Raw genomic sequence first — 27,717 nt, 5'->3', positions numbered from 1 at the left:
GGAGTGGAGCTGCCGGAGCGAGTTCGCACCCTGGAGGCTGAGTGCCGGCGCCCCGGTGCTCGGTGCTCCCGACAGCGGAGATCCACCGTCAGACCCTGCAGCCCGCGGTTGCTGCCGACTGGGGTCTCGGGGAAAACTCTCCAGTGTCCCCCAAAGGACTTCCTCCCGGCAGACGGGACATCGAAAGACTAGCGGGGCGAGAGCAGAGGACGCTGTGCCTGCGGGGTCGCTGTCCGAGCCCGCGCCATGGTCCCCTCCGTGCTGCTGGCGCTGTGCCTGGGGCTGCGCCTGGCGGCGGGCGTGCGCGCGGCGCCCTGCGAGGCGGTGCGCATCCCCCTGTGCCGGCACATGCCCTGGAACCTCACGCGGATGCCCAACCACCTGCACCACAGCACGCAGGAGAACGCCGTCCTGGCCATCGAGCAGTACGAGGAGCTGGTGGACGCGAACTGCAGCGCAGTGCTGCGCTTCTTCCTCTGCGCCATGTACGCGCCCATCTGCACCCTGGAGTTCCTGCACGACCCCATCAAGCCCTGCAAGTCGGTGTGCCAGCGCGCGCGCGACGACTGCGAGCCCCTCATGAAGAGGTACAACCACAGCTGGCCCGAGAGCCTGGCCTGCGAAGAGCTGCCGGTCTACGACCGCGGAGTGTGCATCTCACCCGAGGCCATAGTCACCGACCTTCCGGACGGTGAGGCACCGGAGGAATGGAGCGAGGCCAGGAGGTGCAGCGCCCCCGGCCGCCGGGTGGTCGCCCTCCCCCACTTCCAGGCTTGAAGGGGTGTGAAGGGATGGGGGGGCTTTACTTCTCAGGAATTTCTGTGAAGTGAGGCTGAGTACAAGGGGGAAAATGTTTTGTTGAGAAAGGAGTCAATTGCAGTATTTTTATTTACTCTAATAACAGAAATAATAATAGCAGTGAACAGATTTTGCTGTGTGTCTGAGCTTGCATTAAGCTCATTGTGTGTAACAAATCGTTTTAAGATTAAACCAGTCCCAAGAGACCGAGAGTCTCTCCACTTGGCGCTACTTCTTGAAAGTTCTTTCTAAAAGAGCAGTAGTGGCCATGGCTTCCCACCAGGAGTGGGTTTGTGAATGTAGTCCCCCTGGATAATGGTGACCTCTGTATTATATATAGTCATGGATCAAGCTAGTTAATCCAAGCTCTGCTTTACTTCTTTTCTCTATGGTTGCATTTTGTTGCTTTCGTTGGAAGGAACAGATCTCAGTTTATTTTTTGAAATGAAACTTAAGAATAGTTTTGCATTCTTTTATCCAGGCTTTCCCTGAGCCAGATTACCCCACATTTAAAGTGATGGTATTGGTCTAATGTCAGCTCTGAAGTTCACCTCAGAGCTTTGCCCTAAGCATGAAGGGGGAGGGGGGTAAGTGGAGTGACAAATTGGGACGCCTCTCTAGGGAAAAATATTTATTCCTTAAATTTTCTAAATGATAGTTATGTTTGGTTTTGGTTGAGCAACTGCCTACTGTTTTGGTACTGCAAAATGTGAGGTTGGGATTTGAAAAGATTCTGGTTACTGTGATTAAACTGCTAACTTGAAAAACCTGTGTGATTTGGGCTTTGGAAAGGAATGAGCTGATGTTTCCAGGCTGGTTATACGGATGGGCATTCCTGTTAGTTGGTGCTTGGATAGGCAAAGACTAGCCTTAAAGGCTTCTTTCCTAAGCCTGCGGATGTTGTTCTGAGAGACATAGCTGACACTCAAGTGCTGTTTTCTCTACTTAGTAATACTCTTTTGTGCTACTGTGTTAGTTTATCTTTTCAGATGGTTTCTCGTTCCAGTTGGGTAAACAGACTCAGTCACTGAGCACCCCCATGTGGCCTGATTGTGTTTCAGATGTGAAGTGGATAGACATCACCCCAGATATGATGGTACAGGAAAGGCCCCTTGACATGGACTGTAAACGCCTCAACCCGGGTGAGTTTTTTGCCTATGTCTTTCTCTTCTTCTCACCAGAGTGATTTTTGCATCCCTTTCCAACTTTTTATCTCACTTTTAACTTTTTTAGATCGGTGCAAGTGCAAAAAGGTGAAGCCAACTTTGGCAACATATTTGAGTAAAAACTATAGCTATGGTAAGTCATCTTTATTTTATTTATTTATTTTTTGCGGCACTGAAGATGGAACCCAGCAGCATTCTACTTCTGAGCTACACCTCCAGCCCGATTTTTTATTCTTTATTTTGAAACAGAGTCTCACTAAGTTGCAGAAGGCCTAAGTAGCTAAGGCTGCCCATGAACCTTGAGCCTCCTGTCTCAGCCTCCCAAGTATTGGGATTACAAGTTGTACCACCACACCCTGGGCCCAGCTATGGTAAGTTATCTGCTAACTCCATCTACTTTTGACACTTGATGCATTACAAAATCCCAATTGCAGTGGCATCCCCACTAAAGCCAGATCTACTAGTCACCAAGAAGAAAAGAGGCTTGGGGATTTCTCCAGGTAATTATCTGGGTTCTGCATAACACAATAATAACTGTAAAACCTTTTGCTGTTCTGGGCAGATCAAGTAAAAACAAAGTAAATTACCCAGATAAGAAAAGTTATGTGGGTCAGATTTGAAGTATGACATCTTTTTGTGATGTGTCTTGAGAGACACCTGCTTTATTCTCTTCCTAAGGTTATATTGCTAAGTAAGGGTGGAGATGTTGTTCATGGATTCAATTAACTGAGGGCCAGAGAATTAAGGCCTAGGAAATTAAAACCAGCCTATGTGTATTTTTACTAATAAACAGTTAGAAATATTTAACATCTTAAAGGAATTGGAGGATATGCTATTAAATATGATCTTTATAGCAGCAGTATTGAAATAATTTAAATGTCCTTCTCTTTTTTAATTTGAAAAAACATTCAGCAATTTCCTCAAATAAATAATCATGATATATCAAATGTAATTTTAATTCTACTTCATCATTCAAAAGTAAAGTTAATGAAAAATATTCTCTTTTGAAATGTCTAATTGGGCTATTTTATATTTTTTTGTTTTGTGTTTCTTAAATTATTTCTGCTGAAATAATTGAAAACTGGAAGGAAATGTTTAGTTTATTTTCTAATTTAGTTTTTATATTTCAAACTTGAATTTTATATCAGTATAAAACTTTATATCATACATTAAACTATGTGTGATATTAGAATTTTATGTCAGAAAGAAACTATATATCACACATGAAGTAGGAAGATCATGCAAGAACAGAAATCTAAAAAATAACCTGAAGTTAAGATGGTAGATCTGAGAATCATATACAGCCAACCTAGGTAATTCAACAACAACAAAAAATACATTTTCTTTTCAGTAGCTTTTTCTTGAAATCTGTTCTAAGTATTCTTTTAATCTGATATACTTAGATCTACATCTACCAAGATCCAGCCGTGTGTGTTAATCAGTTCCCCTGGCCTGCTGTTCCCTGGGGTTTCATAGCCTTGGACCGCCTTGGTGATGAAACACTTTCTATTCCAGTCCCTTCGCTCCATCCGAGCCAGCTTCCTAGGATGAAATCCAAGTCAGAACCATATTTGGCTCATTACGACTCCTCAGGAGGCAGTAATAATAGCAAGAAACCAAAGAATCCAAAACTTAAAACTTGATCAAAGACAGTGATATTAAGAGCCATCTGTAATAACAAGTGTATATCCGCTCACCCTGGGCCTTGCTTTGTCAATCTGTGGAAGTAAAGGATTGAAAATAGGAGTCCTCAGAGATTCTTTGCAGTTCAGAAATGTTATAGACTCTAATAACTTCCTCTGTAAAACAGAAGAAGTTCAAATATCAGATGGTGTTTGCAGTAATAAAACCCTTAAAAGTGACTTTTGAGTCACAGAATATATGATATCCATTTCATATCATTGCAAAAGGGAATAAAAACAAATATGTTGCTGTGAATTTTTTGCCGATCTAAAGGCAGAATCCAGACTAAAGCTGCTTTTCGATTTGCTTTTCTAGCTGGGAGTGTGGCTCAGGTCTTTTAAGACAATGTTGACAGTATGGGATGGGTGGTGCCTTGCTCTAAAGCATATGACTCTGTGGGCTTTTCCCTGCACTGGGGCTGTTTGGACATGACCATAATTACAGGAGTGAATCTCTAAGAGAGGCTTGAGTACACCATCCCTATTTTTCACAAAGTGCTTCAACCATACTTATATCAAATTTGGATTGTAGTTATTCATGCCAAAATAAAAGCTGTGCAGAGGAGCGGCTGCAATGAAGTGACAACAGTGGTAGATGTGAAGGAGATCTTCAAGTCCCTGTCTCCCATCCCTCGAACACAAGTCCCGCTCATTACGAATTCCTCCTGCCAGTGTCCACACATTCTGCCCCATCAAGATGTCCTCATCATGTGTTATGAGTGGCGCTCAAGGTAGGCTCAAAGGGACAGAAGGAACTGCATGCTGCTTATAGACACATGAATCTCATTTAGCAGTCCTGGTTTTAAAAATGATAAGACCCAGTGTGGTGGTGCACAGGGCTTGCAAGGCCTAGACAGGAGGATCATGGCCAGGCTTGGCAACTTAGCAAGACACTATTTCCAAGTAAAAAAATAAAAATGAAAAGGTCTGGGGGTGTAGCTTGGAGTTAGAATATCCCTGGGTTCAATCCCTAGCAACACACACACACACACACACACACACACTGACAAGTGCCAGTAGTTCTTCCTTGAAAAGTAGTTTTAATAGGTGCAGTTAATTTTTCCTAGCATGAAGGAAAATAGAAAGAAATAGTATTTAAATAGAAAGAGTATTTAAAGAGAATTTTATAAATCAGTTTCAGAATTTATCAAGTGAGCCGGGCGTAGTGGCACACGCTTGTAATCCCCGCGCTTGGGAGGCTGAGACAGGAGGATCGCACGGGTTCGAAGCCAGCCTCAGCTACTTAGTGAGGCTCTCAGCAACTTAGAGACCCTGTTTCCAAATAAAATATAAAAAATGTCTGGGAGTATAGCCTGGAGATAGAAAGCCTCTGGGCTCCACCCCCAGTACCACCAAAAAAAAAAAAAAAAAGAAAAAAAAGAATTTATCAAGTGATTTCAAAATCATATAGGTAAGTAAATTTCTTTGAGCAAGAATAATTCTTTTTAAATCTTTCAGTCTTCTTTAATAACTTAGAGATCAGCCAAGTAGCCATCCAGACATCCACACATTTTCTTTAAATACACTTCACATAAATGTGTTACACATGCACAAATCTCAAGGTGGCTTCTGAATCTAAGAATATGTGATTCAATGCAAATCATCGCAAGGCAATATGTAAACCAGTAAGTGTTACACATGCATACACACATATCTCTGGCCAGGAGTATGTGTCTCCCAGCATCCTTTTCCTCTTCACTTTTATAAATGTATTAATACATTTGTTGAAACATTAAGTCTAAATCTATAGCCTAGGTGCTAGGATGGGCCCATAACTTGCTGCAAAGACATTTCCAGCTGGGCATGGTGCCACATGCTTGTAATCCCAGCGCTTGGGAGGCTGACAGGAGGATTGCACAGGTTCTAAGCCAGCCTCAGCTACTGAGTGATGCTCTCAGCAACTCAGTGAGACCCTGTTTCCAAATAAAGTATAAAATAGTTCTGGGAACATAGCCTGGAGGTAGAAAAGCCCCTGGGTTCCACCCCCATTACCACACACAAAAAAGACATTTCCAGCAAAATTATTCTACTTTTCCTTTTCTCACTGTGTGTATAGTACTGAGGATTGAACCCACAGGTGCTCTACCAATGAGTTACATCCCAGCCCTTTTATTATTTTTTAAATTTCTAAACAGGGCTTCCCTAAATTATCATATGCTTACCTTAAACCTGTGATCTTTTTGTCTCAACCTCCCAGTTACTGGGATTGCAAGCTTGTGGCATCATGCCTGGCTCATTCCCTTGATTTTCCTCTATTCCTACTTACCTCTTTTTTCTTGCTACAGACCAGAAATTCATTCCTTCAAAAAGAAAACTATCTTTGGAAACTGACCCCACTTGAATAAGTTCTTGTTCTGAATTTCATTAAGCGTTTCCTCATAGGCTTCCTGGCCTTCCTGGCTTTCAAGGGACGTTCCCACTTTATCCTGTCTCTCTCAAGAAGCAATCAGGGGTTCTGGGCTTGCATCGTGCATTCAGTTTATACCTGTTGCTGTCCTAGGTGCAGTTGGGGATGTATCAGTACCAGGTTGCTAGTCATGAAATTCTACTTAGACAGATTAATGGGTTATATAAACCCATCCCACTACAAATACTTTTGGATCATTGGGATTTGTCTTCACAAATGATACTCATGATCATTTGGAAAAGTAAGCTTATAAAGATATGTAAAGAAGATTTCAAAATGAGATAAGTGATCTGCCTAGCATAAAGGTACACTTTCTAAAACCACATAGTACAATGTAGATACGCAAATAATACACAAGAAAAAAATCCTGAAAGAGATTCCAATGCACAAAATAACTTTTTATAATGAAAGAAATAATGTAAATGAATAAAAATATTACTTAATAGATTACTTGGAAAAATAATAATTTTCATTTTATAGTGTACTATAACATATATTTCAAATAAATTGAATTGATAAATATTTTAAACACTTAAATCAAAGAGGATGAAAGTAGGTGATTAGATATGTTCTATCTGAAAGGCAAGATCATCTTGTAAACATAAAAGTAATGTAAGAAATCACGAAAGAAAACATCAATATGCATATTTGGCTACATAATATTGTGTACATAAAATCACAAATAAAATAGAAAGGCTAATAAAAGTTGGGGAAAATTCTTGAGGTGGATATTACAAAGAAATTGTGATCTTACTCTATAAAAAGTTCACACAAATTAATATTTTAAATGTTGATCCAGGTGTGGTGGCATACTCCTGTAATCCCAGTATTTGGGAGGCTGATACTGTAGGATGGCAGATTTGAGGCCCACCTCATCAACTTAGAGATGCCCTATTTAGGTGGTACTGAGGTTCCTGGAAGCCCTTCTACTTCCGAGCTACACTCCCATACCTACTTTATATATTTTTTAAATTTGGAAACAGGGTCTCTTAAACCAGCACGGTTGGCTTCAACCCTTTGCAATCCTCCTGTCTCCGCCTCCCAAGTGCGGGGATTACAAGCGTGCACCACCACATCCGGCGTATGAGGCCCTATTTCAAAATTTAAAAAAACTAAAAAGGGATGAGGGTGCAGCTCAGAGGTAGAATGTTCCATGGTTCAAGTTTCAGTCCTTGGTATCAATATATCAATATATTTATCTATGTACATGTATATCACATTACTTCTCTATCTATCTAGCTATCTATCTATTCACACAAGTTCTAGTAAAGTGCAAATAGTAAACATTAAGAAATTGTTTTTCAATTCTAAAAACCAAATAAAGAGCAGATTCCAGATTTACCTTTTATTTAGTTATTTATATATTTTTTTGGTGGTACTGGGGTTCCTGGAAACCCTTCTGCCTCCGGGCTACACTCCCAGACCCACTTTTTTATATTTTTATTTGGAAACAGGGTCTCTTAAGCCAGCAAGGCTGGCTTCCAACCTGCACAATTCTTCGTCTTTGCTTCCCAAGCGCGGGGATTACAAATGTGCGCCAGCACACCCAGCCAGATTTACCTAATTCTTAATTTTAGTGAAAATGAAAACAATTTGGCACTATGTATTGAAAAATCTTTAAAAAAGAAATGTCTTCTGATCCAGTTTCTGATATCTGTACAAATTAAATAATAAGACAGTACATCTTACTATACACAAGGATATTCAACACAACACAGCACAAACAGTGAAGTTTAATATTAGAGAAATGGTTACATGGAAACCCAGTTATAATATTATATTGTTTAAAGTTAATCTTTTGAATTTTGTAATTATATCAGAAAATGAGCATGATAATGAAAGAAAATTTGCAGTATGATCTAAATATACAATGTGATATAAAATTCATATTTATATATTTATCTTTCTATAGATTGGTAGAGATGGGCAAGGAAAAATGAGAGGATATAACATTAAAATCATTAATCTTTTTACTTTTTTAGTCAAAAGCTGCTTACTAAGATGAATTACTTTTTTCAGGATGATGCTTCTTGAAAATTGCTTAGTTGAAAAATGGAGAGATCAACTTAGTAAAAGATCCATGGTAAGAATAATTCGTAACACTGTGACTATGGATATAAATGGATATAAGAAAATCCTATATAATTATAATTTGGAAATTTTTTTACTTTTTTTGGTACTGGGTATTGAACCCAGAGGAGTCCAACTTCCAAGTTACACCCCAGCCCTTTTTACTCTTTTGTTTTGAAACAGGGCTTCACTAGGTTGCTGAGAGTCTTACTAAGTTGCCGAGGCTAGCCTTGAACCTGTGGTCCTCCTGTCTCTGCTTTATCCACTGGGATTAAAACCAACATATACTTATACCATCACTACCCATAGCAGAATCATTCTTTGTATTTAGAATGCAAGACAGTCGAACCTGGTGTGGGGGCATATGCCTGAAATCCCAGAATTTGGGGAGTATATACTTGTAAGCCAGAGATAGTGGTGCCTACCTGTGACTCCATTACTTGGGAGGCTGAGATAGTAGGATTGCATGTTCCCGGCCAGCCTAAGGAATTTATCGAGTCCCTCTGAAACACAGTGAGACCCTTCTTAAAAATTAAATAGGGCTGTGGGTGAAGCTTAGACATAGAACGCCCCTGTGTTCAACTCTCAGCACCACAAAAAAGAGTATATATTAATAATTGACTTACGGAGCATGCAGTTATGACAGCAGCCCCTACTAGGAAGATGTCAGAATAACAGAACCAAACACTACTAGGTTAAATCTGAGCTACCAACTCGTGATCAAAAATGTATAAGCTGCTCAGAAGCATGCTCGGTGTTACTAGAAAGAACACACTGGCAGAATTGGTTTCTGGCCTCCAAGATGAAAGTAATCTAGAATTAGCGATGGAAAAGGCAGGTCAGTTGAAGGACCAGAGAGAAAAGCAGCTTTCCAGACTCTAAACTGTTGGCCCATTCACTTTGGCAGCAAATGTCCCAATACATTTCAGTAAGAATTTGAAATGAAATCACCACCTTAGAGCAAGGTGCACTCATGAGTTTATTATTTTTAGCAAAGCAGGGACATTGTCTCACTTTACATTGCATTTCTATGCCTGGACTCTGCCTAGCCTATGGTCCTACCCAAAATTTTTGCTGAACAAAATGTAATCTGACAGAGAAGGGGCACATAAAGCAGTGTCCAACAAGTGGACTTTGAGTTGCGTCTCACATGAGCTATTTAAAGGATTTATCTTTTGCTACCAGGGAAACTTAATTATCCTGAATAACTCATTTTCCAGTCAGTAGATTGTTAGTAGATTATACCAGTTCCCCTTTATCTGAAGTTTCACATCTTATGGTTTGTTACCTATGGTCTAGTGTGGTTCAAAAATACAGTTTAAGCTGGGCATGGTGGCACATGCCTGTAATTCCAGTACTCAGGAGAATGAGACAGGAGGATCACAGGTTCAAAGCCAGCCTCAGCATCTCAACGATACCCTGTTTCCAAATAAAAAATAAAATAGAGCTTGGAGGCAGAAAGTGCCTGCATTAAATCTCAGCACTACAGGGGGAAAAAAATATATAGAACAGTGCAAGAAGATATTTTGAAAAAGAAAGAGACCACATCCACATAATTTTTGTTACCGTTTATTGCTGTATCATATTTTCTTATTTTTGTTCAACTTTGTGCCTAATTTATAAATTAAACTTTATCATAGGTATGTATGTATGTATAGGAAAACATACAGTGTATAAAGTACAGTGCCATCCACAGTTTCCGGCATGCACTGGGCATCTTAGAACAAATCCCCGTACACAAGGGGACACAGACTGTACTAGATGCAGGCTGGCTTCTGTCTCCTTTGGATGTAAGCTGAACACATGGTGTGGGGAGAACCCCTGACTCTCCAGGGAAGCTGGGTAAATGTCTCTTTACCACATCAGAACTCTGTTAGAAAGGCTTTGCCATGTAGAAATGCTGCATTCTTGGAGTGGTCAGGAAAGGTCCCAGAGTGAAGGCCACTGTATAGACAGTGGATATATTGGAATCCTGGCTCAGACATTTAGCAACTATGTTGCCTTCTACAAATAACCTCTGTATGTTCACTGGTCATAACAATGGTGTCCACCTAGAAGGTCTACTGTGAGTTTCAAAGTAACATACACAGCTCAAGACTTCATTACGGGTGGGATACTTTCCAAATTACCTGTACAGTGAGAGGTGCTCAACACATCTACCCAGCTATCATCACCCTCACACTATCACAGTGAAAAATTGCAGTTATAAAAATTACTCTGAGCCGGGCGTGGTGGCGCACACTTGTAATCCCCGCGCTTGGGCGGCGGAGACAGGAGGATCGCACAGGTTCGAAGCCAGCCGCGCTGCCTTAAGAGACCCTGTTTCCAGCTGGGCATGGTGGAACATGCTTGTAATCCCAGCATTCAGGACGCTGAGACCTGGAGAATCACGGCTCGCGGACAGCCTCAGCTACTTAGTGAGACCCGGTTTCAAAATAAAGAATAAAAAATAGGGCAGGGGGTGTAGCTTGGAGGTAGAATGCCCCTGGGTTCCATCCCCAGACCTGCAATTTAAAAAGAAAGAGAGAGAGACCCTGTTTCCAAAAATATATATAAAATAGGTCTGGGAGTGTAGCCCGGAGGTAGAAGGGTTTCCAGGAACCCCAGTACCACAAATAAATAAATAAGTAAATAAATAAATAAATAAATAAATATTACACTGATAAATTCTGATATTAGCTTAACAGCAGAAAGGGGTGAGAAGAATCTGATAGTCACCTTTACAAATTGCCTCTCAGCAGTGGGAAGAGAGGCTGCAGGAACAGCTGAGAACAATCCAGGACAAGAAGCGAAAAGCCGGACGCACCAGTCGCAGTAACCCCCCCAAACCAAAGGGCAAGCCACCTGCTCCCAAACTGGCCAGCCCTAAGAAGAACATCAGAGCTAGAAGTGCCCCAAAGAGAACAAACTCCAGAAGAGTGTGAGCTAACTGCTTTCCCAATGGAGACTTCCCCAGGGAGGAAGCCAGGCCCTGCGGGGACGGCCTGCAGCAGGCCACACGCCCCTTGCCTTGATGACTCCCTGCCGTGCTCTTTCTAGACACGTCGTGCAGCATTTTTCTTTATTATTGGCTTCAGATTTTTTTTAAGGCGCCACAAGCCATATGGGTAGGTTGACCTTTTGGTATGAAGGTGTAATAAATGAAGCTGGTTGAAAGCTTTTTGCATCCAGAGTAGCCTGTGTGCATAGTCTTATACGACCTCCATGTGAAGAAAATTGGCTTTTGTTCTTACAGTTTGACCTAATGTGCACATTGTAAACTGAACGGCATATTCCAAAGAAAACACTCCAGTTTTTTGACAAAATATTTTATTTCTGCTTGGTTTATGTTAAAATGGTAGTGATATTTAAAAATGTGGTGGAAACTATCATGCTTCTGAAGAAATCAAAAGAAATGAATAAATGAACGTTTAAAAGATCTGTATGTTTTTATTGTCCAAGGGAGGGTTTATGTGATGAGTGGGAGGTTTTGAGAAGTGGGATGTGGAAAATTAGAATGTGTTTTTAAGGCTTTGGCTCTATTTTAACTAAAAACATTAAAAACTAAAATAATGTAAACAAATAAAAAGGAAAGGCAGAGACAACTCCAGGATTCTTGTTTCCTTGTTTTCTACCATGTTCAGAGTCTCTGATCTCATCATCGTGAGGCTTCTCATCAGTGACTGAACGTGAGCGTGTTCATTCCATTATGATTTAGGTCTCAATTAGTAGGTTAATCATCAAATGTTTTACACCCACAAGACAGGCCTGGCACTCACCCCCTTTCTCACGTTAACCTAGTGTTTTGATTGGCAGACCAAGGAGACTTTGCTTTCTGCTCTGGCTGATGCTCACCGCAGTGCCCGTGGGCCCCTGCTGGGAGTCCAGGACAGGACCACTGTGGCTCAGATGTCGCACACCGGCTCTGCACCTGCGGAAGGGCTGAGGCCAGTGTTTCCCGCCACACGTGGCAGTAGTGGAACAACCTGAATGTTTAATTTTTCCTTCAGATTCACCATTGTTCCTGCTTCTTGGAGTAGGGTAAAATTTCATGCTGCATTCAAACAAGTTAATTAACAAGATGACTTGGTTTTGTCTCTCTGCTCGTTTGGACTCAGAAATGAGATAAGTGGGTAATCGTAGGGCAGTGGAGACACAGGGCTAATGAGAAATCTAGTCTGTGCACCACAGCTTCCTGGAACCTTAGCTTTGCCTGCATTGCCACCCACAGCGGGAGAGTTAAGGACAGCCAGTAGGACCTATGCAAGGGGAACAAGAAAATGGTGTGTGATCCTGCTATGTGAAATTCAAAACTCTTGCCTACCCGAAAGCCTGTTAGAGATTTTGCATAACATCCAAACTCCATGATCCTTGGAGAAGCCATCTCATTTTTCTCTAAGGAATACTCTGGGGGAGAGGAGTTAGAAATGGAACTTCCCAAGGAAAGAGAAAAAATACATATATAAAAAGATTTTTATAGTTTGGGGGTAATTTTACAGACCTGAGCAATGTTTATGTTGAACACTTAAATGAAATTTTATACTGACTATTACACAAAAACTAAACTAAATTTTATGAGTTTGGTAGACTGCTAAGGAACACCAGTCCACTGAGTGGTTTTCATCATAAGAAAGTTGAAATTGAGCACCAGCCTCACTGTGAGACGCGTGGGACTGGCCCCCTGGAAGAGCCAAAAGTTCATTTCTCTCACTTAATTTTTTTCACCTAAATACATATGAGGGTAAATGGGTATAAAATATGGACAACAGAAATGACATTCCATCTCTAGAAATGAGAATTATTTGAGGTTTAGGATATTTTAATTAAAATCACTTAGTTTTCCAGCAAATTTCAAACCTGTGGGCAACTGGAGGCATGTCTTTTTTTTTGTTTTTGGGGTGCTCCATCCTTAACTCTAATTTTTTAAATTTTGAGACAGAGTCTTGCCTTGATAAATTGCTCAGACTGTCCTCAAACTTAAGATACTCCTGCCTCAGCCTTTTGAAAAGCTGGGATTACAGGTGTGCACCACTGCACCCCATGACATATGTGTGTTTCAAAGATAATTTTATTGGTGTCCTAATAACAATTCTTTGTTGGTGGTTTTTTGTTTGTTTGTTTGTTTTGTGTGTGTGTGTGTGTGTGTGTGTGTGTGTGTGTGTTACTAGGTATGGAATCCAGGGGCATTCTACCTCTGAACAACACTCCCAGCCTTATTTTTTATTCTTTATTTTGAAGGGTTTCACTGAGTTGCAAAGGGCCTCACTGAGTAGCTGAGGCTGGCTTCAAACCTGCGCAATCCTCCTGTCTCAGCCTCCCAAATGCTGGGATTGCAAGTGTGCGCCACCACGCCCGGCTTTTGTTGGTGTTTTAATAGCACAGTAAACATGTATTCTCCAAATTCATTAAATGCACAAAAGCAAAGAGAATGAAATTAAAATCCCAATCCCACTCACGACTACATGGAATTAATTGCTATTATTTGTCAGCATATAATTTTCAGGTATTTACTATGCCATTATATCATGATTTGAAAAAACACAAGTTTTCACAATCACTTTCCACACTGACTGCCCTTTGCTTCTGTCCTTGGATGTCCATGAGATTGTCCATTGCGTCCTCACAATAAACTCCCTGATGTGAACTGGTTTGAGGAAAACAGATCCTTGGTAAAAAAAAAAGAAGGGAACACTTTTGATGTTATCACCAATTCAAAAGGCAAAAAGTTAGTTTTAATTCTGGAAAGAATTTGAAGACGACCTTGAAAGTAAAAAAAAAAAAAAAAAAAAAAAAAGGCTATGTGAGGACTTGTCTGATGTCCACGCATGCAGAGAAAAAAATCTAAATTTTAGTTTATCAGGTCTTCGTGTACTCATTATTTTGATAACTTAAGCCTGAGCTTCTAGAGGAACCATCCACTCACTACTGTAGAAAGAGGACAATTTCTGCTTCTTGTTTTAGTCTAAGCTATATTTCCTAATGAGAATTGAATTGAATAGAATTTCCTAATGAGAAATTCTAATTTCCTAATTATATATTAATTCCTAATTAATATATATTTCCTAATGAGAAAATACTTTTATAGAAGAATTTTATGTTGAAATATGTATTATGTTATAGCAATAGGTGTGCAAACAAAAACTTTTAGTTGAGAACCTTGTCACTTAACTGATAAGCATGTCATATTCTCCTCATCAGTGGAGTATCTGGAATAGGGATTCTACTTTAGTATCAGCAACCCACAAGAGACATTTGACCTTAGGGTATCAATGAAATATCACCCCTTTTTATTATTCAAATAATAAAGACAAGCAAAAAGGAAAAGAAGGCATGAAAACAAAAAGGCCAAAAATGCAAAATAGCTACCCCAAATGTCAAAATTGGCATGTTGGGGTGAATCTTTCCAGACTTTTCCTCCCTTTGTCTTATGACTGTAATAATGCAACAACAAAATTTTCTCTTGTAAAGAAATTCAACTGCGTATTTATATTTCATAGCTGTGTAGCATAAATGTGTCAGAATTTATTTTGCCAATAACTTGTAAGAATGGACTTTTAAATGTAGCTCCCCCAAGGAAGGGCAGGATAGGACAGATTTTGTGACATAGTTTGTCAATTAGCATTAAATCTTCAAGACCAGAAAAAATAATAGACACAAAGGAGTGCCAGGCATGCATTTTTTTAAATTATATAAGCCATATAAGGACTTAATTATTTTTTCTCACCCAGGACTTAGTAGCTTCTGGAGTTTGTCATGGCACTAATCCAAGCTTAGATCTTCACACTCCTAATACTCACTGACCAGACCTGTGTCTACCATAGAGTTAACCCTATAACCCCTGGCCACTCACAGGAGTTTGACTATTCCCACTTACCACCTTTGGCTTTGTAATATGTTTTCACTTCACTTCAACCAGTCATACTTTTCTAATACACTAGCAATAATCATTGATAATGAGATTCAATTCTAAAAAGCTCATTGCAAGGCTACCATACACTGATTTCTCACAAAGGCCTGAGTTACTTTTGTAATCACAGGATACGACAACAATAGCAGAGAAAGGCACAGAATGGAGCAGGATCCAAAGTCATCTAGGCATGCAAACTTGAAACATGCCATTGATAATCTGGGTCCCAGGAGAAGCAAGTGCCATAACAAGGACGTGTGAAAGGGACTCTGAGAGGAAATGCCTTCCTGGGAGGGGCTGGGGAGGGCTGGAAGAGCTGTCAGCACAGTGTAGGTTACCTTGGCTGAAGGAGATGGGGAAGAGAAAGGGAAGGCATGGCAGAACACTTGAGTTTGCAGCCATCTCTAAGGGAGCTCTGGGAGGCTACTCAGCCAGTTACCCTTTAGAGAGCCCTTATGCCCCAGGGCATCTCTGCTGAAGTCTCCTATTGTGGTGTTGCTGACCTGAGCAACCTGTGTTATGGTGGTCTTGGTGCAAAGGTGCAATGGATTGCAGAGGGCAGCAGCTGGACCCTTATCAGTTATGGTTGCTATGAATTCAAACTTTCATCACAATAGGGCAATCAAACAATATTAAAATTTTACCACTGTATTTTCCAGCATTGTGTAAACCACAGTGGTTGTCAACAGCAAAGGGGAAGCTTTGTAATTATCACCAGTACATTATTTGACTTCCTAAACCTTAGAGAACTTTATATTTTTTTTGTTCTTTTATGTCTTTTCTATTCCAAATTTATTGAAGAGGGAATATGCCAATCACAACTAAGGATCAGTCTTACAGTATTTGCTTGCTCTTCTACCTAAGAAATGTCTCCTTCCACTGGGATATAAGGAGACCTTTTAAGAGGTAGTAATGACAGTAATCAAGTCCATGATGTACGTGATTTTGCCTTTATAGGTTCAAACAGCACAAATATAATTCTAATATACTTAGTTGTGATATTGGTATGAGAAAAGTTTTGTAACTAGGTGATAGTAAAATACATAACTCTAATATATAGATGAGGACTATTTTATGATGACAAGTTCAGATCACTTCAGTGATAGCATTTGAAAAGGGAAAAGAATGTATTATCTTAGAAATTACATTTAGATAGCAGAGAGAATTCATAGCCAAAGGGCTATTACCAAATCTCTCTAAATCCTAAGTACTTGAATAACATAATGAAGGGGAAAGAACTGAGGTTGAGCAAAAATTGGTATTATGACCAAAATTTTATCATGGTACCAAGTGAAATCTAGAATGCCGTTATTGATTCAGGATGATGGATTTTTTAGAAATTCATTAGCATTTTTGGGCTTCTGATAAGTTCAAAATATTTATGATGCCATGAGAGTATTTCAGCAGCTACAAATAACTGTTGAATCAACTTTCTCCCTTTGCTGAAAGCATAAAAAAAAACCTCACTCTGGCGTCACCCACAGTGACTTCCAATGAGTGACCAAGTGAAGGTTAGCTCGCACAGGCACTGGAGTCACGGGGTGCACTTCAGTGGGCAGAAAAGGCACCCAGAGAGTACAGCCCGAATATTAGACAATAAAGCACAGCAGGTTTTAGAAACTACCCATTTTCTGCAGGATATCTGCTTACAGGGAACAGGATCAAAGACAGAGATACTAAAATCCAACATTGGGATCCAATCACGAAAGCTTCAGGTGTCCTATTTTGAAATAGAGTTGGAGGGCTTGCTATTGTTTGGATTTTAAATGTCCCTCAAAGGCCTGTGTGTTAAAGGCTTGGTTCTCAGCACACGGCACTACTGGGAGGTGATGGGGACTTGAGGTGGCCTGGCGGTGGTCAGGTCATTGGGAGATGCCCTCCAACTAGATACTGGGACCTATCCCTTCCCCCTTTTTGCTTCTCGGTCACCCTGAGGTGAGCAGCTTGCTGCCTCATGATGTTCTCATTGTAATGTGCTTCTCACCGTGATGTCCTGCCTCAACACAGGCCTCAAAGTAACGGGTCCAACAGACCACGACCTGAAACTCTGAGCCAAAGTAAACCTTTCCAGTTTTGAGGGTGACTATCTCAGGTATTTTGTTATAGTAACAGAAAGCCTAGTAACATAGGGACTATATGGGGCCATCAAAGAGATTCTGGCTTTAGGGTCCAGGTACATGGCTGATCAAGGATGGGAGTCATTCTCCCTGGGAGAATTCATGAAGTTGCAGACCCAGCCATTCTGGTGGTTGGGATAGAGGCATTTCCTGCGTGGACTTACCATTACTTACTTTCTAAGCTCCCACTGCATTTGGACCCACATCTCTACAATCCTGTGTACCACATCATGTTGAGAAGTCTCAGGTCTATCTTGCAGTCTACTTTCTCAGTCAGAAGATGCTGCCCTTTTTTGTCTAGAGTCCAATTGAAATTCCATCTGGGACTCTGAGAACTTTCTAGCCTTTTCTGAACTTTTCTTTTCCAGGGCCAAGCAGCTATCCATAGGTCTTACCAACCCCACCCCAGGTGCATGCCGCATGCTGCTGTGCCCACCCATTTCATTCAGTCCCCTCAAGATTCAGACTTATGCAAGATAAGGTGAAATTGAATATGCATTTTTGGATATTATAAGATTTCTAGCTGTTTGGCTTAATTCTAATTTTTTTTCTCTGTCTTGCATATAAAAATTCTTTGCAGAGTCACATATATGCACAGTTGAGTGTAGATTGCCATCTGCTGGTGAAAATTGATATTACTTTTAAGGGCCTGCCTGCCTGCCTGCCTGTCTGCCTTCTTTTTTTCTTCTTTTTTCTTTTTTTCAGTATTGGAAATGGAACCCGGGGGCATTCTACCTTAGAGCTACACCCCTAGCCCTATTTTTTATTTTGAAACAAGTTCTCTGAGTTGCAAAGGGCTTCACTAAGTAGCTGAGGCTGGCTGCAAACCAGGATCCTCCTGTCTCAGCCTCCCAAATGCTAGGATTACAAACTTGTGCCACCACGCCTGGCTCTCTAATGCTTTTCAAGTTCTAGATTATTCTTGAGGCACTAAAGGTGCAACAAGACCCAAATGCAGTCAGGCTAGGCGAGACAGCAAATAACAGTACATGTCGAAGGAGGAAAAAAGTGTAGGAAATGAGAAAGGTAGATAGAGAAATGAGAGAGGTATATTTTTTTACCATACTAATTTCTCTTGCAGAATCCAAAGTAAGCCAATGATTTACTTCACTTTCTTCAAAATGAAGAATGCTTTTAGGCCAGACATGGTGGCATATGCTGATTATCCTAGTACTTTGGGAGGTGGAGACAGTATTGCAGGTTTGCAGCTATTCTTGGCAACTTTGTGAAGCCCTCCACAACTTAGTATGATTCCGTTTCAATACAAAATAAATTATGGCTGCTTAGCTCAGAGGTAGAATGCCCTTGGATTCAATCCCCAGCATCATAGAAAAAGCACATTTTTTTTTTTTTAGCTTTTCTCCTACATTACTTGAATGTCCCATTAAGCATGATGCTGCTGTGTAGTTGCACAAACACTTGGTCGTGAAGGCGGCCATGGCTCGACTTCGGCCGTCACCCTTTAGGAAACCGTTGTTCTTGGGAAAGGTCTTTAACTCTTCTGAGCTTTAACTCCTATGATGGGGATTCTTATATAAGAAAATCTGTTGTGCATATTAACAGAGATCATGAATAAGACAATACCTGTAACTTTCCCAGTACATAATTGATATTTGAAAATGCTTATCTATACATCTGTATGCAGATGTGCAAATACCATTGTCCCTTGGTACTGATGGGGAATTGGTTCCCGGACCCTCTGTCAACACCAAAATCCTCAAATGCTGAAGTCCCTTCTACAAAATGGTGTGTATAATGTACGCTACCCTCCTGAATACTTTAAATAATTTCCAGATTACTTATAATAGCTAATACAATGTAAACACTACACAAATAGGTTTTTTGTTATATTGTTTGGGAGTAATGACAAGAGAAAGAAGTCTTTATGTGTTGGTACAGATGCAGCTCTGGGAATACTTTCAGAATGCAGGTCATCGAATCCGTGCACTGGGAAGCCATAGGTATAAAGAACAATTCATACACACTTTGGGAACATCAATGATTGAATGTAGAAATAAACAAGTGGTCACTGGAGGTCAGTGGAGGTCCACATTTTGAAGGATTGAGAAATATCTTCATTGATAATTCCTGTTTAACCCGATTTTGCATGACTTGATGTCCACGGGAGTTCTGGGGACTGTCTTGAGGGGAGTGGTCTGTTACTAACAGTGAGTGGGGCCAAGCTTGCATCTTAATTTTGTTAACATTAAAGACTTGATATTAAAATGGAATATTAATCAGAAGTATCACTTGGCTAGGTGTGGTGGTGCATGCTTGCAATTCCAATACTTGAGAGGCTGAGACTGGAGGATAGCAGGTTCTTGGCCAGCCTCAGCAACTTAGTGAGACCCTGTTTCAAAATAAAGAATAAAAGCCGGGCATGGTGGTACACACTTGTAATGCCAGCATTTGGGAGGCTAAGACTGGAGGATCACAGTTTGTAAACAGCCTGTGAGCCCCTCCGCAACTTAGTGAGACCCTGTTTCAAAAATAAAGAATAAAAAATAGGGCAGGGAGTGTAGCTCAGAGGTCGAATGCCCCGGGTTCCATCCCCAGACCCACAAAAATAAAATAAGATAAAATAAAGAATAAGTTGGGCATGGTAGCACAAGCTTGTAATCCTAGCATTCGGGAGGCTGAGACTAACAGTTCATGGACAACCTCAGCTTCTTAGTGAGGCCCTCTGCAACTTAGTGAGACTCTGTTTCAAAATAAAAATATAAAATAGGTCAGGGGGTGTAGCTCAGAGGTAGAATGACCCTGGTTCCATCCCCAGACCCACAAAAAAGAAAGGAAGGATGGAAGGAAGGAAGGAGGAAAGGAAGGAAGGAGAAGGAAGGAAGGAAGGAAGGAAGAATAAACTAGGGCTAGGGTGTATTTTGAAGGTATAATGACCCTGGGTTCTCCTCCCAGTATTAAAAAAAAAAAGAAGTAATACTGCCATCCAGTATGTTCTTGTGAGTGGGTGAAATGTAGAATGTTATAAATAGCATGTTGGGAACTGCATATAGCCCTAGATATAAGGAACAACATTCAAACTACATCCTTAGCAGGGAGATATAAAAAACAAAATTTTGGCTTATCACTATCTTCTTTCATCAGAGATATTTTCATATGACCACTGGGTAGCTAGGTGTGTAGCTGCCCTGTCCTATAATGAGATTGCAGGTTATTTAACTCTTTACACTTTCCCGCTTGAAAGTTTACAGATAAGTTTTCAACCAATTCCTAAGTATGTGGTTTGGACCTGGCCGTACAGGTCCTCTGCCCAGGCGGTGCTGCTCTGGCCTCCTCTCCTCCACCCTGCCCTGTGCCTCGCCAGCTATTTTGTTCTGTGTGTTTATATAAACCGTGATAGGGCAAAAATAAATGTTAAGATTGATTTGCAGCTATAGCTTTTATTGTTGTTGTGAATAGCCATGCATTTTTTCCTTCTTGAGATGAGTTTTATTCCAAAGAATGTCCTTCTTATTTTTCCTCCCAGGAAGCTGACACATGATTATAAGATGATGTGAACTTACATTATCTTCTTAAAGTTCTAGGAAAAGAAAAAATACACAATGATCTGTGTTATTGTGTGTGTGTGTGTGTGTGTGTGTGTGTGTGCGCGCGCGCAGGGTATTAAACCCAGGGCTTTCTACCTCTGACCTACACCCTCATCCACTTTTTACTTCTGGTTTTGAAGCAAGGTTTCATTAGGTTTCTGAGAGTCTTGCTGCATTGTTGAGGCTGGCCTCAAACCTGCACTCCTCCTGTCTCAGCCTGCAAGGACTATGTACCACCATGCTCAGCTGATCTGTATTCATGTTAAGCCATTAGGAATTTCCATACTAAAGTCTTGACACAAATACCTGACACATGGTATGATCATGGAGCTTGGTATTTCCCAGTCCTTAGAGAGGTTGCTTCTGCCTGCTGCTGGTTATTCTTCTTGCCGGAAGGACAAGAGCTGGGCTCTGCCCTTCCAGTAGAGGGTCCTGACAGCCTTGCTCAAGGAGTGGAATTAAGGCAAGGCACACAGGATACTACCAAGGCTTACAGAGCCTGGGCACCTCACTGATCTCATTGTCTCCATTTCTGCAGCCTAAATGTAACTGCCTCAGCCTGGCTCATGCAACTAGAGTCCTCAGGTCACTGGTAACATAAGCTTGTTCTTGAGGCTGCATAGAATGCATAGTGGCATTGCAAGAAACTTTGATTAGGAAACATGGGAAAAGTTCTAATCATCCCAGGACACTCTCATCTTAAGATCATCTCAATCCCTGCAGTGAGCAAAGAAAAGCATAGTTAAAGAGGAATACTTCATAGGACATACTTTACTTCTTCTCTGGATCCTCAGGAACAGGTTCTTCAAATATTTTACTAATGGTCTCTCTTGACTCATAGGTATCAGATGATCCATGGACAGCATTTCTCAAAATAGTTATTCCAAACTTGGCCCTGATGGAGTCTGGGGACAGTAGTTTTGCTTCCTCTGGGTCTACTGGACCCATCAGTCGTCTCCAGTTTGCAATCGCATTCCACCTGGTCAGAATCAAGACCAAGGAGGGGCCCCTGCAAATAGCAATGCTTTAAGAACACATGGACCACTTACGGTAGCAAATGACTGAAGACACATTGCCACAGGTCTGTCCAGGGAGCTCTTCTTCATCTTTTGCCCTACCTAATCAGTGTGATTTTGTGCCTCTTTCTTCTTCTTCTTTTTTTTTTTTCATGTTTCCCTCTTCCAATAGGTTTCTTGCTAGGTGAACACTATAATTTTATTCTAGAAAATACTTGTCAGTGGACACATTACTTTGCTCCTTTGGGGACCATATCAATATCGTCATGGAACACAGACTCAGGGCTTGTTCCTTTACAGTCACCCTTCAGCCTCTAGCTCCTTTGAGGATGAACTGCCTCCGCTACAGAAGACCACCTGGTGTGGACCACCCTCATCCCAGGATGGATGACATGCAGTGTCCAGCCAGTGTGACAACTCAAAGGCCTGGTCATCGTAGCCCAACCCAGAGAAGCTCAGACGGGCCAGTCTATCTGTGTCCCCAGAGCTGCACCATGCACACAGGGCACTGTTGCTTCCCTTCTTCTCCATCCCGTTTTTCTCCTCCCTTCTACATGGTGCCCTTAATACATTGCCTCACCATTAAACTCTGTCTGATTCCCAGGGAATAGAACCTGCAACAGACTTAAAAGTTAGTTGTGTTTTCTAAGCCATCATGGTGGGTCCAATTCCAAAGGCATTTGTTTATTATGTATTAGCAATCTTTAATTTAACCTCTGTCTATAGTGCTTGCCTTTCTAGACTAACAAATGGTCAGGGAGTGAAAATCTGCATCTGAAGAGTCTTCGTAATAAGTATGTGTGCATTGTTTGTGTGCAGTGTGTGTGCATGCAGTGTGTGTGCGTGCAGTGTGTGTGTGTGTGTGTGTGTGTGTGTGTGTGTGCATGCATGCAGTGTGTCTGCCCCAGTTACTTTTTTAACTCAAAGTAAATTGACATGGGTGTTGAAGTAAGTATGAATTCTATATGCAAGGGAGTTCTGGGAAGCAGCAATCAAGGGGTCAAGACCCAGCCAGATGCTGTCTTGTGACTGTGAACAACTTCCAGCTCCAGGCCTCTGTTATTTCATAATCAAAGAAGAAATTCTAACAAGAACTACTAACAAGAACTACTTCATAGAGTTGTTAAAGGAGTTAAAGGAAGTAAAGTGCAATATGTTAGCAAAAGGCTTGGAATTAAACATAAAATAAATGTTAGCCTTTACTTCTTATTCAATGCCTATAAAGTTATGTGGTGCCAAAAATAGCTACACAGTGAGGAAAAGGAAAAGCTCCAGGCCTCTGTTATTTCATAATCAAAGAAGAAATTTTAACAAGAACTACTAACAAGAACTACTTCATAGAGTTGTTAAAGGAGTTAAAGGAAGTAAAGTGCAATATGTTAGCAAAAGGCTTGGAATTAAACATAAAATAAATGTTAGCCTTTACTTCTTATTCAATGCCTATAAAGTTATGTGGTGCCAAAAATAGCTACACAGTGAGGAAAAGGAAGTTCCAAAACAGTATGGTATTAATATAATTATACATATCTAATATGTACATATAGAGTTTAATGAGGCATATATGTGTGTAAAAGAAAAAGACATGAGCTAAAATTCACTGAGTACTTAATATATGCCACGTGCTGTTCCTAGAGCTTTCAGTTATGGGTTCCTTAGCCCTCCCAACAAACTTAGGAGGAAGACCCTACTGTTATTCCCAGTTTGTAGATAAGGAAGCTCAGGCACCAATTAAGTTTCTTGGCAAAGCAGGAACTGAAACTCAGAGGGGGGGGGGAGAGAAAGAAAGAAAGAACAACAACAAAATAAAAACAAGTAAATAATCACCAAATGTTCACAAGATATATATTGGTGAATGGGGTTTCCTGGGAAGTCTTTAATTCACTTCTGCATTTCTCAGAATTTCTAAAATTAACATTTACAATGCAAAGAAATATGTATCAGGAACTTACTCAGATAATACTTCCAATACGTCCTTATAAAATTCTTTTGCCATTATTTTGAAATAAATGATGTTTGCTTTCTCCTGAGTGAGGAGCATTTCTTTTACCTTGCTCAATTCAAATCCCTCCTCTCTAATGAGCTCCAGGATCTCCTCTAGGGAAAACACATATTTGATTGTCTTATAGATTGTTTTACATTTGTTTCACAGTCAAGTAGATGGAAATAGTGAAAGAAAACAATGATTACACTTGCATAAGGTGGCTTCCAAAACCAAATCTGTGCGACACTAAATTAGAAGAAAAAATTATAGCAAGAACTATTTCACAGAGTTGTTATAAGAGTTAAATGAGGTAAAGTGCAGTATGTTAGCAGGAGGCTTAGAATTAAATACACACTAAATGTTAGCCTTTACTTCTTATGCACTGCCTATAAAGGTATTCTAGAAGCACAAAACTGATACTCAGAAGAGCATTAGGATGCTGAGAGCAATGTCCACTCCAGAAGTGGGCATTACCAGAACCCCAGTGGAGGGTCACAGAGAGAAAGGAAGAGCTCGGCCAGCATGCTAAGAACATAGGTATGTTTTCATCTCCATGCTACAAATGCCCAGAATGTCTTATTGGGTCTGTATTGAAGAGACAAACCAATCTGAACTTATTTTTCCCTGAAGAGGCAGAGCACCACTGAAGGAATTAAATAAATCAGGTCAAAATCTCACAGCAGCCTAAATTCTAAGGACTACATTCCAGAGATAAAGGCAAACCAAGTGAGAGGTAGAGAGCTTTCTGGTTAAAAAAAAAAAAAAGGAGGAAAAAGTCTGATTTTTACTTCACATCAAAGACACGTAGAAATACTGGGTTGGGAGCCGAAGGTGCACATCCCCACAAGCAACAGAAACCCTGAGGAGGGCTGAACTTCACCTGGTGGAGGGAGGCGGTCAGGGTGTGCACTACCAGAGCCATTGTGTCACCAAGTGGAAAGAGGAGGTGAACCCTTCAGGAGATACTAATTACCAGAGGCCAAGCCTATAAAGGCATTGTGATGAGGCAGCCATTATTCTAAAGAATCATGCATAATTTCTAGAACCACTCTCTGGGGAGGTCAGGGATTTCTTTTCAGAGATATTGATCTTTCTGTTAAGTATGGGAAAAGTAAGGTGTGACAAGTAAAGGCCTCACATTGCAAACAGAGGGAGCCACAGGCTGAGTTCAGAGGGGAGAAGAACGAGAGTAAAGCTGTGGAGGGAAGCCACAGGCTGAGGGAGGGTGCACCTCAGGAGGGAATCTGACTGTCCTCCAGGACCACAGGGCACACTGAAGCATTCTACTCAGAGCCCTATTCAGATTCTTAGTTCCTTGGCAGCATGAGGCATGGGTCAGTGTGGCTAAGGAAGATGTGGCATTGGAAGCCTACTGCAGGCAAGGTGTCTAGAGTCTAACTCAGTCTTTAAAAGGCACCAGTTCTCTGAAAAAGGAAGAAAGCTGGAAAAGAAAATTGGCTTGCCGTAACTGGGGATAAACACAGGTGTGTGTGTGTAATGAGCCCAGGGATTCTCTACCTCTGAAATAGGATCTCTCAAAGTTTCTGCGTACTGGCCTCAAACATGCATTCCTTCTGTCTCAGTCTCTCAAGTATTGAGATTACAGGCATGCATCACCACACCACGGTGAACAGAGAGCAAGTAAGTGGGGAGGGAAATGTCCTAGACAGAGAACACTGAAGAAATAAGACATAGATCTACCCTCTGTAAAGACCTACCTCTTAAAGAAACGATTCATTATACAAAACCAAGGGAACTAAGAAACTGAGCAAGGCAGCCTAGACCCTCCCAAACCTCTCTTGAACCATCTTCAGTTAGGTGTGCAGTCAGATCCTGCACACTCATACTCAGTAATGAACGCTATGATGCACCCTAAATCATACCCAAACTTCTAGAAGAGACGAGTTTAGAATCATTTTTCTGATTAACAATATTTTCCTTTCCCTATTCAAGAAAATGCAGAGGGAGACAGATAGTCATCAAGCCAGAAGAACCCACAACACTCTCAGATTAATCAAGCACTTAGAACATAAGAAAACATCATGAATCAGAGCTTTAAAATGGTCAAACAATAAGTAGCTGTAAAATAAAAAATGATCATACTCAAGAAAGAAAGAATAAGATAAAATAATTACAGAAATAGAAACTCAAAAGGTACCTAATGGAGGATCTGACTTAAAATACAATAAAACATATAGAGAACAGAAATAAAAGTAGCCATGAGAAAACCAAACAAAAAACATGAGAATTTGATAGTAAAGAGAATAATAGATATAGAAGCGAGGCAAAAGTAAGTATATATACTCATGCATTTGTGTATCGATATAGAGATGTTTATATATACATATTTAAATATTGTATATTTATTTTTAAAAGTTGACTTCATCAAACCAAAAGAAGATAAATATTTTGAACTCTAAATTGAGTTAGTACATAGTATATCTTATTATTTCCAATAACATTCTTGAGGAAGAAAAGTAACAATGGAACAGAACTGGCCTAGTTAAGACTATAAGCCAAGAAAATTTTCCTGAATAAAAGAAGACATGAATCTAGACAATGAAAGCAGTTAATATGTACCTGGAAAAATAAACCAAGAATGAGAATATCAGACATATTTTAATAAAACAATTAGATTTGATAGGTAAAAATAACCCAGTCTTTTGACAAGACAATGTCATTTACAAAAGGAAGAAATCTTTATGGCATCATACCCCATGACAATAAAGTACAAAACAAAAATGCAGTTGATATTTTGGAGAAAAGTAGAAAACATGTGAACCAAGGATTAATTTTATATCCAGAAAATAAAAGAATAATATACATATATTTATACATATATATACATATATACATATACATATATATATTTATATATATACATATATACATATACATATATATTTATACATATATATACATATATATATATATATTCTGTCAAAGTAGACTTACCTTTTAAAGAAGGTAGAAAAGGGATAGAAACTACATTAAATTCATTAACTATCATAAAGGTATTAGAATGGCATTTAAAGTAGAATAAACAAATAATAAAAACTTAAGAGAAGGAAAAAGGACATAGTTCTACAGAAGTAACTGCTAGAACAAGTGAACTTCCCAAATACAAATAAAAATGTAAAAGATCACCAAATAAAAAACAATAGTAAATGAAAATAACCCATCCAATAAATATAATGTAAAATAAGATGGAGTTGAAATAAAACATGTTATTTCAGTAAGTGAAAATGAGTTAAAATATTTTCAGAGAGAATCATAAGTAAAAATCCAAACTACCCAGATACCATTATAACAGATTACACTGCAGACTTGATGTAGATGGAATGGTTAATTTCCTAGAAAAATGCAATTAGTGAATTTGACTCCAGGGTGGATAGAAAGCTTAAATAGAGGGCCAGGTGTGGTGGCTTATGCTTGTAATCCCAGCATTCAGAGACTGGAGGGAGGATCACGGTTCAAGGACAGCCTCAGCTACTTAGCAAGGCCCTTCACAATTCAGTGAGACCCTGTTTCAAAAAATAAAAAGACTTAAAAAAAAAGGCTGGGGGTGTGCCTCAGAGGTACAATGCCCTTGGGCTCCATCCCCTGTATGGCAAAAAAAAAAAAAGTTTAAATAGATAAATTTTTATAGAACATAGAAAAATAAGAGGCCCAGATTTTTTCCCACAGGAAAAATTATTTTAACACTTCAAATATCAATCCCAGTACTGCTTAAAGTCTTTAAGAGCACTGAAAAAATGTTTATATGGTTTACAAAGTATTGTTTTCTAATTTGGATAAAACTTTCACCAAAATGAAAATCTCATTTTTAAGTCTCACTGCAAAAAATTACAAATTATATACAAACAGAACCCAGAAGCATATTGTAAGATGCATCAAAACTAAGTGAAGTTTATCAGGAATGAAAATATGGTTCAATATTAGAATATCATTAATATAATTCCACATAAATGTTATCTATGGACAGAAAAATCATATTTTCCTTAACTGTGAAATGAACTTCAATAAAATTCAATATCGTCTTTGTTCTT

The 27,717-nt window shown here is 40.0% G+C and overlaps 2 protein-coding genes across 2 annotated transcripts in view; one reads left to right on the top strand and one right to left on the bottom strand.

Annotated features, from left to right (window-relative positions):
• Nucleotides 1–246: 246 nt before the first annotated feature.
• On the top strand, nt 247–11,047 carry SFRP4 (secreted frizzled related protein 4; the record flags this gene model as incomplete). Its single annotated transcript, XM_080701834.1, has 6 exons — nt 247–691; nt 1,860–1,940; nt 2,032–2,097; nt 4,179–4,377; nt 8,073–8,136; nt 10,862–11,047. The coding sequence occupies 6 exons, from the start codon at nt 247–249 to the stop codon at nt 11,045–11,047; spliced, it is 1,041 nt and encodes a 346-aa protein (XP_080557960.1).
• Nucleotides 11,048–21,442: 10,395 nt separating this feature from the next.
• Nucleotides 21,443–27,717, bottom strand: part of NME8 (NME/NM23 family member 8) — a gene marked incomplete at both ends in the record, with an annotated part of 47,990 nt that continues 41,715 nt past the window's right edge. The window contains 2 exons of the mRNA XM_080701169.1: nt 21,443–21,680; nt 23,637–23,781. Of these exons, the coding sequence (XP_080557295.1) occupies nt 21,443–21,680; nt 23,637–23,781 (383 nt within the window). The remainder of the gene's footprint in view (nt 21,681–23,636; nt 23,782–27,717) is intronic.

Source organism: Muscardinus avellanarius (genome assembly GCF_963383645.1).
Source record: "Muscardinus avellanarius genome assembly, chromosome: 9".
NCBI lineage: Eukaryota > Metazoa > Chordata > Mammalia > Rodentia > Gliridae > Muscardinus > Muscardinus avellanarius.
This window is presented reverse-complemented; position numbering and strand designations above follow the sequence as displayed.